This window comes from Coffea arabica, chromosome 7c (genome assembly GCF_036785885.1).
Source record: "Coffea arabica cultivar ET-39 chromosome 7c, Coffea Arabica ET-39 HiFi, whole genome shotgun sequence".
In the NCBI taxonomy this organism is placed as follows: Eukaryota; Viridiplantae; Streptophyta; class Magnoliopsida; order Gentianales; family Rubiaceae; genus Coffea; species Coffea arabica.
Window position 1 is genome coordinate 6633302 of NC_092322.1, and position 13262 is coordinate 6646563.

General features: G+C 38.5%; 1 protein-coding gene and 1 long non-coding RNA gene across 9 annotated transcripts; both read left to right on the plus strand.

Annotated features, from left to right (window-relative positions):
* The first annotated feature begins 352 nt into the window (after positions 1-352).
* On the plus strand, positions 353-1693 carry LOC113698601 (uncharacterized). Of its 4 annotated transcripts, none has more exons than XM_027218474.2 (4): positions 353-596; positions 753-875; positions 1022-1177; positions 1329-1693. In XM_027218474.2, exons 1-3 carry the CDS (start codon positions 403-405, stop codon positions 1158-1160), a joined length of 456 nt encoding a protein of 151 aa, XP_027074275.1. In that variant the 5' UTR covers positions 353-402; the 3' UTR covers positions 1161-1177; positions 1329-1693. The 4 variants fall into 4 exon arrangements, with proteins under 4 accessions (XP_027074275.1, XP_027074277.1, XP_027074273.1 ...); XM_027218476.2 differs by having other exon boundaries at positions 1332-1693; XM_027218472.2 differs by having other exon boundaries at positions 1022-1140.
* Positions 1694-4390: 2697 nt separating this feature from the next.
* Positions 4391-9916, plus strand: LOC113698976 (uncharacterized). Of its 5 annotated transcripts, none has more exons than XR_003450329.2 (4): positions 4391-4665; positions 5113-6765; positions 7910-8142; positions 8645-9916. It is a non-coding gene; the product is annotated as an uncharacterized lncRNA (long non-coding RNA). The 5 variants fall into 5 exon arrangements; XR_011817733.1 differs by having other exon boundaries at positions 4392-4665; positions 7910-9160; positions 9251-9916; XR_011817732.1 differs by having other exon boundaries at positions 4392-4665; positions 5113-5575; positions 5838-6765; positions 7910-9916.
* The last annotated feature ends 3346 nt before the right edge of the window (positions 9917-13262 follow it).

A 13262-nucleotide genomic window follows, 5' to 3' on the forward strand; every position in this document is an offset into this window, starting at 1 on the left:
CGAGTCAAGTTACATCCTCTTCGTCACCGAAAGCCCAACTTGACACATAACCAAATCCATTTGGTGCTCTCTTGTGTTCAGCTGATGCTACGAGTGTCCCGCAAACTGGTCATTCCTCAGTATTCTAAATTCTCTAATGGCTACTCTTTCAAAGAATTGTTATTTTTTTTGGGAAAAAAAAAAAGGGAAGAAGAAGGTTCTAACAGCTGCGAGCGTGTCATCAAACGTGGCAAGTTCTGGTGGTAAATTATGGATCCATAGTCATCAACAGAAAAACGTGTCAAATTCTGGAGAATTGGCTCCTAGATGCAGCCAGAAATTCATTCTTATCTTTTCCACATCCTCTGGCTAAATATACTTGTGGGGGGGTTTACGATGAGTTGGAGCCTTTGATCCGATATAATGCTTAGAGCGCTTAAAGTACAGAAACTGATCAGGTCGCCCGCACCCTTTACTTCTCCTAAGCCATCCGATATTTGTCCTAAACTTTCTGGCCTCCGGTTCCGGCAAGCTGTGCAAGGAACTGATATCAATCAGCCAGAGTCAGAGAGTCTTGACAAGATGGCTCAAGCTCCTAATGAAGAAATGGCAGTCGGGTTTGCACTTGGCAGCTAGCTTAATTGCTGCCTTATTTCTTTATATTCTAACGATCATCTTTAAGATTTCTGGAGTTCATCCAAGTAGATAGAGTTTTGTAATTATGTATTTTGCTGAAGGATCCTTTTTTTTTTTTTTCTGCCCCCTCTCTCAAGAACGGATTCCTTGACTTCTCTGGGAGAAGCATATGCTGCACGTTGTGAGGAGGAAGGCTTTGGAGGTGTCATCCTCGTGACTGATAAGATGGCTCAACCTCCCAGTGAAGAAACGGCAGTCGGGTCTGCACTATTGCTACCTTATTTCCTTACTATATTCTGACGATCCTCTTTTTAAGATTTCTGGAATTCATCAACGTAGATAGAATTTTATAATTATGTATTTTGCTGAAGGATCCTTTTTTTTTTTTTTTTTCGGGCCACTCAAGAACGGATTCTTTGACTTCTCTGGGAGAAGCATACGCCTCACGTTGTGAGGAGGAGGGCTTTGGAGGGGTGATCTATGGGAAGTATATGACTGCTTCTAAAGATGAGGAAGATAATAATAGTAAGTATCAACCAGGATAGCCGTGCCAAATTTCCGGGTACTAGTTTTTATGCCTGCTTCTTCATCTCCTTCGACTGTCCTAGAGTAAGAAGAGACTACATCAGAGCTGTGGATGTATTTTGTCATCTTGGTGGTTTTATTCATAATAGATAATGCATAATCCATTTTATTATACGTGCATGATGAAGAAGGGAGTGAAGCAAAAGAGGAGGAGGAGGGGAAAGATCGAAATCAAGGCCGGGAGGCGACTGCATAGAGAGAGAGACTTAGCATGCGCGCCTGATTTCGCCTTATGTTTTGTATGTGATCGGATGGCGTTATTGCACGCAACTTCACTTGTTTCCAAGGAAAGAAAACACACAGCCACAAGAAGAAGAAAGATCAAATGACAACCCTCTCCACCTTACATATTATTCCACCCATCTGCCTTTTTCTTCTTTTGTAGGCGTGAATTTGGATTGATGCCTAATCATTGTAATTATGATCCTCGTTTGCAGTACATCTGTAAAATGTTATTTGATCCTGTGTTCTTATAAATAAAAGATTTAAAGTATCTCTCTCTCTCTGTTTTTGGCAGGGGTAAAAAAAAAATAAATAAATAAGAGAGAGAGACAAGTATCATCAATGTGTACCAAAGTTAATGATCAAGTCTGCAACGGATGATTTTCTTTTTCTAAATCCTTTATATTTCCCCCCTGAATTCACTGCTGCATGTCCCACCAGCCCATCCTATCACAAATTTAAAGAAATGGAAGGAGAATTAAGTATAAGCAATGGGTCCAGTCTACAAAATTTGCTCATCGAACACACAATTTTTATACAAACTCGAGGGATTTTTTTGAACATGAGACAATTATTATTTCACCTTAAACGCCCTCCCTCTCTCTCTTTCGAGTAGTCGAATGTCACGTTTATCTTGTGAAAATATATATGCAAGGTACGAGAAATTGGTATAAATCAAATCTAATCATTGTGTCTAATGCTAATAGTTACCACTCTAGCTAAAAAGAATACCAGCTCGATGGTACTTCTTGTATAGAGCGCTCTTTTTGAGTATTAATAGAAGTATTATTTGACAAACAAATACTGGGTGATGGTCAGATCGTGTTCATATTTGCAAAAGTTTTTTGGGATAATTTCAGAAACCTCCCTTGAGGTTTTGACAATTTCACTCGACTGAGGTTTCAATAATTACATCGACCTCTTTTGGTCTAATTAAATAACTAAAATGTCCTTCATTTAATAGTTAATTTATAAAGAGACATTTAAAATCGAAAAATACTTCTTATTATTCTACTTGTTATTTCCGAATCTCCAAAAAAATCTCCATCAATTTTCTAATCTTCCTCCCTCCCTCTCTCCTTTTCCTTTTCATATTCATATTCTTCTCTTTTTCTTCTACAGTCGCTTCTTCCTCACACCAAATATCGCGCTCTATTATTACCAACTACACCACTATCAATTTTTTTATTATCTCTAAAATTTATTTGTATTTTTTGTCTTCCTGTCTCTATTTTACTATAAAAATTTTAGATCATTTCTTTTTTTCCCAATAGTTTTACTCTTTACAAATGTTAGTCAATTGAAGTTACCAAATTGACAAGGTACAGACTGTGGATTTTATCGTCAAACTAGAGAAAGATGAAAAAGGTGGCAGAGATGTAGGCAAAAAAAAAAATGAAATTGAGAGTTGAAACATAAAGAAATGACTATTATGTTAAGCAAAAAATTCTAGCAATTACTCAATGGTTCTCTCTTTTATTTATCTATTGATTGTAATTTTATTATAAAGGTAGAATTTTGTCTCTATTTCTAGGTATGCTAGAGCAATGAGGAATTACGTTCTTAGGGACATGAGAGCATTTTTTTAGTTGGATTAAATCTTATTATATACTGACAGTGTATACATTATCACAGTTGAATACATAACAACTAATTTGAATATATTCAATAGTGATAGTCAGTAAATATAAAATTTAATCTTCTTAGTTTAGTATTGGTAATGGTGGTAGTGAGTTGCATTAGACAACAATTAACAAATAATAAATTTTGAGATGAGTTGGAGTCATTGGACTTTGTTTGTTTTAGTAAGTATGACATGTACAAGAAATTAAAGATTAAAACCTTATTTTGTTTTGTCTTGTTCTTTGAAGAAGGGTATTTCAGGATATTTATGAAAAATTATAGGTTATTGAGTTTATATTGTTACATAAACCTTAAAAGCGATGAAGGCAAGTGTATTTTTTTTGAACCTTGAGGGAAGCTCTCTGTAATTATTGGAAACCTCAAGGGAGGTTTTTGAAATTATCCCAATTTTTTTTTTTCCTTTTTGAAACAATACACTATTCCACTTTTTTAGGCGAATTTCTTGGAATATCGTTAAAATTAAAAATTGTCCGATAATTGGTGTTGTTTGAGGTGGGTTGCTGAATAAGGGTCGCCACTCACACTTGGGATCTTCGGTGACATGTTTTCTATGCCAATTCAATGCCACCAATAGTGTTGCGCCAAGTGTCTTGTTATTATTTAAACTTATGTTAAACCAAGCAAAGTTGAATTATTAGAAAATTAAAATGTAAATAATAACATGACACTTGGCACAATACTGTTGGTGGCATTGAATTGGCATAGAAAAACATGTCACCGAGGATCCCAAGTGCGCCACTCATGAGGTTTTATTGTTTTTTATGCATCTTGTGAGTGGTGATATATTTTCTTTTTCTTTTTAATAAAATGTAACTTTTAACTGCGACAATTTTTTCCATAAAACGAATTATGTGTTATTTGGCTCAATTAGGATTTAGGGTTTAACGTTTTGCATGAAATCCTAATTTCCAAACCATCACAGTATAATCCTTTAACCCTAATTTTAGAATCAAAATTCTTAAATTGTATTACTAAAACTCTATTACTAAAATCCTATTATAAACCAGAATTATCAAAATTTTAATATATGATATTAGAATATTGTTAATTTTATAAATTGAGATGATAATCAAAAAGAAATTTGTGCACCCGCACCTAAATTTTGATTAGTTGATTACTGGAAAAAAATACTTTTGGTTTAGGACGTCAATTAGGGTAACAATACACACCAAATTTTTTTTCCAATTTCCTTTGTTACACGTGGTTACAAGCTATTGGAGAATTTACTCGTGGTGACTGGTTATTGGAGGAATTCAGTGTTGACAGCTCAGCGCAGACCAACCTTCCCTTCCCCTTGAGGAACAAAAAATGACCAACCTCAGCCCGAAACCGCCTCCCATCAGTCGGTTTAATTCCCTATAAATTCCTACCACACCTCTCCTCTCTTTGTCATGCCTCCGTACCTTTAAAGTCCCTTGGTCTATTCTCTCCTCAACAAGCAGCTGTGATGCAGTTCTCCCATCTGAATCTTCAAACGCGTTGGCTCGACAGCGACGCAGATTTGTGTGATGGGAGCTCGACGTTTCCTCGAAGGCGACGCAGATTTGTAGGATGGGAGCTCAGGTCATGAGCTTTCTATATTTGTTGCAGAGTTTGCAGGTATAGTGAATTTGCTCTTGCCCTCTTTCATCCCTGAAAAATCTCTTACCGTTTTCATGGATCTGAATGTTGCGTTGAACTCTCTCTCTCCATTTGTGGTGCTTATTTGTCCACCCTATCCCTCGTCCCTTTAGATTGAATTTTGACAAATTATACCTTTTCATTGATTTGAATGTGTGGGTGAATTGAAAAGATTTGCCTCTTTATCTTATTTTCTTTTTCGGGATGCTTGATTATATTTTTCTCGATCAGAGAAATTGGATTTTAATCCATGAGGTGGTAGATTACTGCCTTCTGGGTGCGAATCTTTGACGTTTATTTGGCTCGTACTGAGAAACAAAGTTGAGGTTTTGGATTTCTATAATTTGTGGACTGAACCGGCCCTTTTTTTTTGGATAGAAGTTGTAGCTTTTTGGAATCTTATTACGTTTACGTACTTGTCCTTAGGCTGCTGGTCTGGAAGCGGTTGCTACATCGGTTGGAGAAAACAAGCGATTGAAACCGGGTGTTCCTGGTTCCAAATCTGTGATGCTTTCTGGTAAATTTTGGGCAAGCAAGGTTCGAAGTTACCAGTTAATTGGAGATTCCAGATTGTACCAGGATGTAGAAAAAGGAAAAAAATTGTGGTTCAGAATCCTATTGTCAATCTGTTTTCATCCTGACCTTTGCCATGGCAGGTGCGCTTGCATGGCAGGTCACTATGATTAATGAAAGATAAGATTTTTGGGTTTGGAGGGAGGGGAGATCGCACGGGGAACATTTTATCTTTCAGCCCGGGTTCTCCCCCCTTCCTCGTGTGTGTGTGTGTGTGCGCGTCTTCTCTCAATTCTCTCAGCAAATCTCCCAGTTTTGCAAGCGAACCAACTGTTGATTTGTGTGCCCTTACATAGACGGAGCGTTCTCAACTCAGGTACAAATTATACAGTTTCTGGCTTTTAATTTGCACTAATTCACGATAAAGCATATATTTGTAGCTAATATCACCACCTCCCAAGAGGCCCATAAAATAATAATGAACACCTATAACGTGCTCACCTTGAAAAAACAGGCATTATTGGTAATTCAAAACACTGTTAGAAGAATTTATACCAATTGATAGCCATCATATTTTTTGAGGTGTAATCCTTCTCTTCAATAAGTAATAATTAATGCATCCATTTTACATATTGCAGACCTGATACATGTTCATAATCTCAAAGTTCCATAATTTAAAAGGTTTCAGACCAAGCTTTCGTATAATGCTGATTACAGTTGGCTTGTATGCATGTCACGATGACTTGCTTCAATCGCGTGTCCCAAAATTCGCTTTTAACACTGCATTTTGAATTCAGAGGTGGAATGTAAGTTTCTGTTTTTTTCTGGCCGACAATTTAATGGTGGTTGGGTTCTGGGTTTGAGCTTAGGTGTTTTCTTTGTAATTTATTTTCAAGTTTGTATTACATATTTCCCTTTGTACAGTTTCAATCTTGTATTTGCTACCCTAGGAGCTATGGTTTTTGTTGGCTCAACAACTTTCTTCTGGGTGGTGGAGTTTTGTTTTCTTGATGGATAGATTGGGTACTTTCCACCCATATATTTGTTCGATACCTAATATTCTTGCATCAGGATGTATATGTGCTCTTTCTACTGGTGATACCAGCATCCAGGCACCGAGTTTCTTAAACTGGAAGCTTACTCTGAATTGTTGATGGAAGTGCTCATCTGATTCTTTTTTTCGGATTCGATCTTGAGCTAAAATGCAGAGGACAAGATTTGAGCATCATCTGGGACGAAGGTTTCACACCTTGTCCCTTTTGGATTGGAAGTTTGTTGATGTAACCTTGGCTCATTCTGGCCACCCCATTTGATTGGGAAGTTTCACTCAGCTCATCTGGCTGAGCCCTTCAAAATGCGTGGCCCTAGGCAAGGAGAGCAAAATGCTTACCTCTAGGCAAGGAGGTGCAATGAGTATTGATTATTGAAGCCAACAGTTGTTTAGTATTTTATCTCTTAGTGCTTGATGGAACTTGGAAGCCAACCTTTGTACTACGCGCTGGTTGTATGTCATCCAACTCATTTTTTTGAACTGAGCTAGCAGCATGAAGACGGAATTGTTTTAAGGTGATCTCTTAACAAATGCTATCTAGTATTTTGCATTTTTTGCATCTGTCTTTTAGTATGGCTATTTTTCTTGGCGTAACTGATTTTTCACTTCAGTCACCAGCTGAAATATGTGTTGGCAGTATGCCCTCATTCAAATCTGTGTCTCACTGCCAGGCAAGAGACTGTGTGTGTGCGTATTTTTTTGGTCCTAGTATTGCTGGCTGCAGCTTTTGTCATTCCGAAGAAGCTTGACCATTTCTGGTTCGCTAATTTGGCAAAACCCTACTTGATTGCAATGAGCCCTGCCCAAACCTCCTCGTTCTTGAATTTAACCTTTTAGTTTCCATTTCCGTTGTCTTTCATTTTTATAGCCCTACATGATGGATTCTTAAAGCTTCTGTAGAACATTAGCTAGCATCCAAATTCCATATCAGAATCTTGCCTTAGTTTTCAACGGGTTGCAACTAATGCGGCCTTCTTTTTTAAAAAAAAAAAAAAAATTGGAGTTTAAGTGTCACAAAATAGTGGATACATTTGGTTGCCTTTAAAGGTATTTTGTTCATGTCTTAGTCCTTTCAAGGTGTTTAACTTTTGGGTTTTACGATTAATCATTGAGCACAAAAAAATGCTGGTTCCTGTAGTCGACTTGTTTGCGTTATTGTTTGTGCTCTGCCCTGGTTATGGAAGGATCTGTAGGCTCTGAAGTTGGAAAGAGCGCTCAGGTTTTCAGATGACCTGAGAGGTTGGTGGTTCGAATCCACCCGGATCTATTTCGTTAAGTGTTTCTATACAAATTGGCAGGATGGAACATTTCGTTAGTTTATGTTGAATCTAGCTTGCATTCATATTTTGTTAAAGAAAATTGCATTTCCGGAACATGTAAATTGTAATGTAAGGAATAAAAAGGAAAAATAACTTATATAAAAATATAAGGAATAAAAGTTTAAAAAAACTAATTTGTTTTGATCAATTCGGTTAAACATTTAAGCCAAGTTTTATCAGCCTTGCAATAAAAGGGGGGGAAACAATTCGAAAAAAACCCGATAAAAGTCTGTTTGTTTAATTGCAATGATACCGGATTTAAAATTAAGAGCACAATTTTGTAAACAAAAAATATGTTTTTTTTTGGGGTTCTTAAATTGTTTATTCATTGAATTATTAGTTGCCAGCTCAGCCGGGCTGACACTAATCCGTTCCGGTAATGGACAAATTATTAGCCGCCAGATCCGACCGACAAACTGGAAACCGCCTCAATGTGTCGGTACGACTGCCTGGGGATGTCGTACCCCTGCCCTGTTCAAAACGCTGGCGGAATAGGCTTTTGTGGCTTATCCTTCAGCGATTTTTGTCATCAAGCCGCAGACATGGCATCCACCTGTATTTTTGAGGTTACAGGTATCACTACAAATCTACAACCCTTTTCTTTCTTCCTGAGAGAAATTATATCTTTATGTTTAATTTGATATGTTCCCATGTATCGAAAAGATTGTTTTTTATTCTCCGTCTCCGTCTCCGTCTCTTATCGTATTGGGAGATGTACAAATTGCTGTGAAGTTGCTTCCTTTGCTTGATTTGTCCCGTGAATCGAAAGATTTTTTGGGGTCTATTGTAATCAAAGTGTCACCTCTTGTATTGATTTGGTGGGGAAGTTCTTACAAATTGAAAAGTTTGGCTCGTCATATTTTTTTCCTTACTCGTCTTCTTGTGAAATCATTGAGTACATATTTTTTTTCCTCTTAACGAAAGTTTGGATCTTTATGCACTAAATTTTCTTCCGTGACTGCTGGCACTTTGCTGCTTGGCTCGTCACTGTATAAACGAGCTTTCCTCAGGTGTACTGGTCTGTTGTTTTGAGCTCCTTCGCATCCTATAATTCTAATCCTTGTTGGAAGCATAGACTTCCAGCTGTCATCATGCTCACAGGATAGGAGAAGAATGCCTAAAATATGCTCATACTTGAGTTGAAAACAAAGAATCACCCTCTATGCCAAACCAAATTGTTTGTGAGATTAAAGCCAGGATGACCACACCGGAATATGTATACATACATGCATATTCAGGAGGTAAAAGCTTTCGTAGTTTGAAAAGAAAAACTTGTCTTAATTGCATCTTTGCCATCGAAGTAGGACTGAGTTTCTGAACAATGCTCAGTAAGGTTGGTTTGTAGGAGCCAACCATGATTAATTTTGCTTGATCATAATCAACTCTCTTGGCACCTGTTGAGAGGATGAGGTCGCAGCTAGTTCATCGGTTATCTTCAGAGTCAGGTTTGAAATAATAGGCTTGAAGTTAATTTATTACAGGCTTATTTACCTGCTTTCTTGTTTTTGATTGCTTACATGAATGAAATCCCTGGATTTGTCATTCATGGAACTCTGTTTGAGCAAGGAAGGAAGCTTTCGTGTTTATCGTGGTCAGTGTTGCAAATACACAGCTGCACACCTGCAGTCATGCATTTCCTCGATGATATGCAATCATAGTTTAAAATCAAACTATTATTCAGGTTCTTCTCATTCCTCCTCCGTTGGTTTCACTATCCATTTGGCAAAGGTTCAAAACTGCACGGTGAACGATGATGGCAAAGATGGTTCTTCTGCTGAATTTTGAGGAGACGAAGAAGCGTACTCTACTAGTAGTTGTTTTGGTTACCAGTCTGCAAAAGGCCCGGGTGGAAGTGTGCCGTAGCTTTATGATTGTGGGTTTGCTACTTGCTCGAGTCTCCCGACTGATCTATTTCAGCAGCGCGTGGAAGGAGGTAGTTGAAGGTGATTTCTTCCCAAGCTGTCTGACCTTTGAAAACAATTCCTCAGCAGTTGTTCTCCATTTCAGAATATAATTAGCAGCCTGATATCATTCTTTTCTGAAGTTGGAAACAAATGGGCTATCTTTTTAGTTACTGGCAAAATGTTTTTAGCCTCGCTGTATCTCTGCTATTCTGGAAGATGGAGAAATTTTTTGTGTTTTGCGGTATCCAAAATTGGATGAAGACCTGAAATGTCCATTCTCTTGGAGGGGCTGATACAGCAATTACATGAGATTGAATTTATTTGGAATCCATAATCCACACGTTAAGTAGTGTGACGTCGAGAACTTCAGTGGTGGTTTTATTCTGTAATCGAATTATGGAATGTTTTGACGGGCAAAGTATGATCAATATGACTATTATCAAGTGGTAACTTTTTTTTTTTTTTTTTGTGTGATTTACTTATTAACGTTGGAATAGACCAACCCATTTGTTGACTGTGGACGCATATGGTTGACCAACCGAAAAGCAGGTCTACCAGTACCGAATGATGGATGGATAATGCGTTCGACTAATCGGGAAAAAAAAAAAAAAAAGGAAAGGAAATAAAGAAAAGACCTTCAAAAACTGCTTTCGTGTCCAACTAGACAAAAGTGTTGCCGAATGAGGTTGCAAAAAGAAATCCCAGCTCCTCATCATCTATAATGGGAAAGCATTTACAAGCAAATACGAAATATGCTACTAATTCTCTTTATCACATCTATCAAAGAACACCGAGGGGAAAAAAAAAAAAAAACAATTTGTATTACCGAATCGACCAGGCTGAGGAGGAGAACAGAAACGATGGAAAGTCAACCTTTTCCTCTAAGCTGTATTCACATCCAATCATCTTCCCTCTGTCGTGTCAACATGCTTAGTTTTGTTACCAACCTTGAACAGGCCATCGTCGGTCACGATCAGGAAGCCAAGATGACCTATTTTTCTTCTTTACCACTGCCTCCGGTGGATTGGCTGCAGCCTCCGCCGCGACTTCTCCTCTGCCACCCGTTCTCTTGAAAGAAAATACCTTCCCAAGATACCTCCAAGCTGCAGTATGTTTCCTCGTAATGCTAATCGGTTTACAGCCGCCACCGTATTCGTTGGGCAGCCCCGTGGATTGCGAGAGTCTTTCATAGCCTGTGAGTCTTGCAACATCTGATGAGCTGGCCAATTCAGATGCCAGCAACAGACCTTTAGATCTCTCCACCCTTTTCCATGACGACGATGAAGATGAAGATGAAGATGAACATAGCCTTCGAATCCTGCAGCTCCTACTGCCCATAATCATCTCCATTAAGTTTTCTTCTTCTTCTTCTTCCAGGCTTCCAAATCCAGCTAGTCCGAAGTCTTTCTGCCTGCCTTCTATATCCAATATAACATAGATGGATAGATATCCCCTGTTTCTGGGTATTCTGGCACGCGCAGACACATTAAATGCTGTCAAAGGAAGCGTAGTCACGGCTCATGAATAAATAAAGGTGTTGATTGGTGTGCCGCGTAATCCGTCGTAGGATACTAGTACTATTCCCCTGCCCCTTGTTACTGTAGACCCCGTCTTAGTTATGGAGAATAATTGTGACTGGATGTTCAGCGGGTTGACCATCCGGTAACTATTTGGTAATATAAGTTGGTGGCTCAAAATTGTTGATTTGCATATGTAGGCATGATCAAGTACGAAGTCTCTAAATATTAAGTTGTTGTCGTTGCTTGCATTTGTATAAAATCAACTTGGTTTAGTGGTCATATGAATTTGAATCGCAACCGTTTCTTGAAGTTCTCTTGTTTTGTCGTTCAATTGTTCCTTGTTTTGCTTTTGAAGAATTAGAATTTGGATTTCGTAGGCTAAATCTACAAAACTTTGGAACGTAACATGAGCTTGAGCCCCATCCATTCCATATCAAGGATCAGTTTTTTCATTTGATCCTTGTTTGATTGGTTCCATTGGGTTTTCTCTGATAAGCCCAGCACTGTGGTTCTTGCTAACCCCTGGTTTGCATGTTGAGCCCATTCAGTTTTGACTTCTTTAGTGTCCACGTTTAAATTTCTGGTCATTTATGGGGTGCGTCATCACCCAAAGGAATCCATGCCAAATTCAACCCAAATAACGTTTCACCTAAAAAGAGAGTATAAGTCCCCGCGTGAATGGTCCAGCGGCAGCGCCTCTCACCAGTGAACCTTGAGGTCACAAGTTCGAGTCTCCGTTCCGCTGGATTCCTCCGCGTACTTAACGTGTTCGGGCCAGGTTGGGGCGTCGAGCCCGGGTCGCAGGGGATTAGTCGGGTCCCGTAAGAATTGATCCGGACACCCCTGTGTTGACAAAAAAAAAAAATAATAATAATAAAAATAAAAAGAGAGTATAACCTATACATAATTCAAAGTTGATCGGGTACGGTATTTGAGGTGTCAATTTCAATACAAAAATGAATAAATAACTAACCAGAAGATAAGGAGGAAACAATCCCAAGAGTAGCTGAAAAATCACTCATAATGACTTGCCATGGCTTCTTTCCTTCTTCTTTTTTTTTTTTTTATTTAACATGAAGTCAGTAGCCTTTAGGAGTTAAGCCTACCGGAACCAGTGCCTTTAGGAGCTTCTTTCTTCCTTGCCTGAATTAGAATTACATAGACATCCTACCCTGCAATCCATCGTATTATGCTTCTTCTGGCAAAACCACTTTATAGGCTTTGCGATAATATATGCCATTGGGATTTTCCTCATAATTCTTGACTTCAGTGCCGTCAAATGTGTGCAAGTGCAACCAAATACTAGTCCGTAGTTGTCTCGCTATTAATTGAAAAGATGTGTAGTTTTGGGCAGATTGGAAGCGATTTTAGCAGCTCATAATTTATCCACCCATGCTTTTTCAGGTTTCTCAATTCTCAGTTGACCCCAGCAGAGGTTACCTTCGACGGGGTAGCTTGGAAGGATTGTGAACCTTAGTTGCAACTAAATTGAAGGAAGGTCATGAAATGATGGACTCATTGAGAGGTAACCCCGTGCGTGCTTGTTTGTCATTTTTGTGCACATCCTATCGGTACAAAATAAGCATCAATCTTGTTTAATGATACAAACAAGGAGCAAAGCTTGACGAAATCCGTGAACAAAGATTTTTCACTTGCTATGTATTGGTGTTGTAATAATTGCCTCAACTGCCTGATGGCATGCTATTGAAGCAAATATCAAAGTCCGTGAAAGCTCCACAGTGAGGTCTTGACGAGAAATAAATGTATTGTAGAATTGCTATTGGTGCTGTGTACGTGTATACTATTATCAAGTAATGGGGTAATACAGCATAACGATTTGCTTGGTTTTCTAATCACCATAAGACACTCTGAGGGATGTGGACATGAATTATAGCATACAAACAACAGGGCACATTCTTGTGTTGATAACAAAATCGTAGCAAATGCGGTAGGAACATACAACTTAACCTCCGAAGTCGACGATCCTACTTTAATGCTTACCTAAGAAGGCGGGCAGAATTAAATTTCTTTCAAATAGGATGGTGACAACTATCTGAAGGCAGCCATGGGCGCTTCCCAGACAGGTGGGGAGGGGCCTCAGAAATAAAGGGCAGGTAAGAAATTATAGGTCGTTTGTCTAATCCATCTATTTTTCTTTGATTTTGTGTCCTATACGGTCCTCTAGCAGGCCTCAGGCAATTTTCAGAGGCCGCAGGAGGATTTCAAGAAGTCCCAAGTTCAATTATTACCTTTTACGTTATGTATTGGT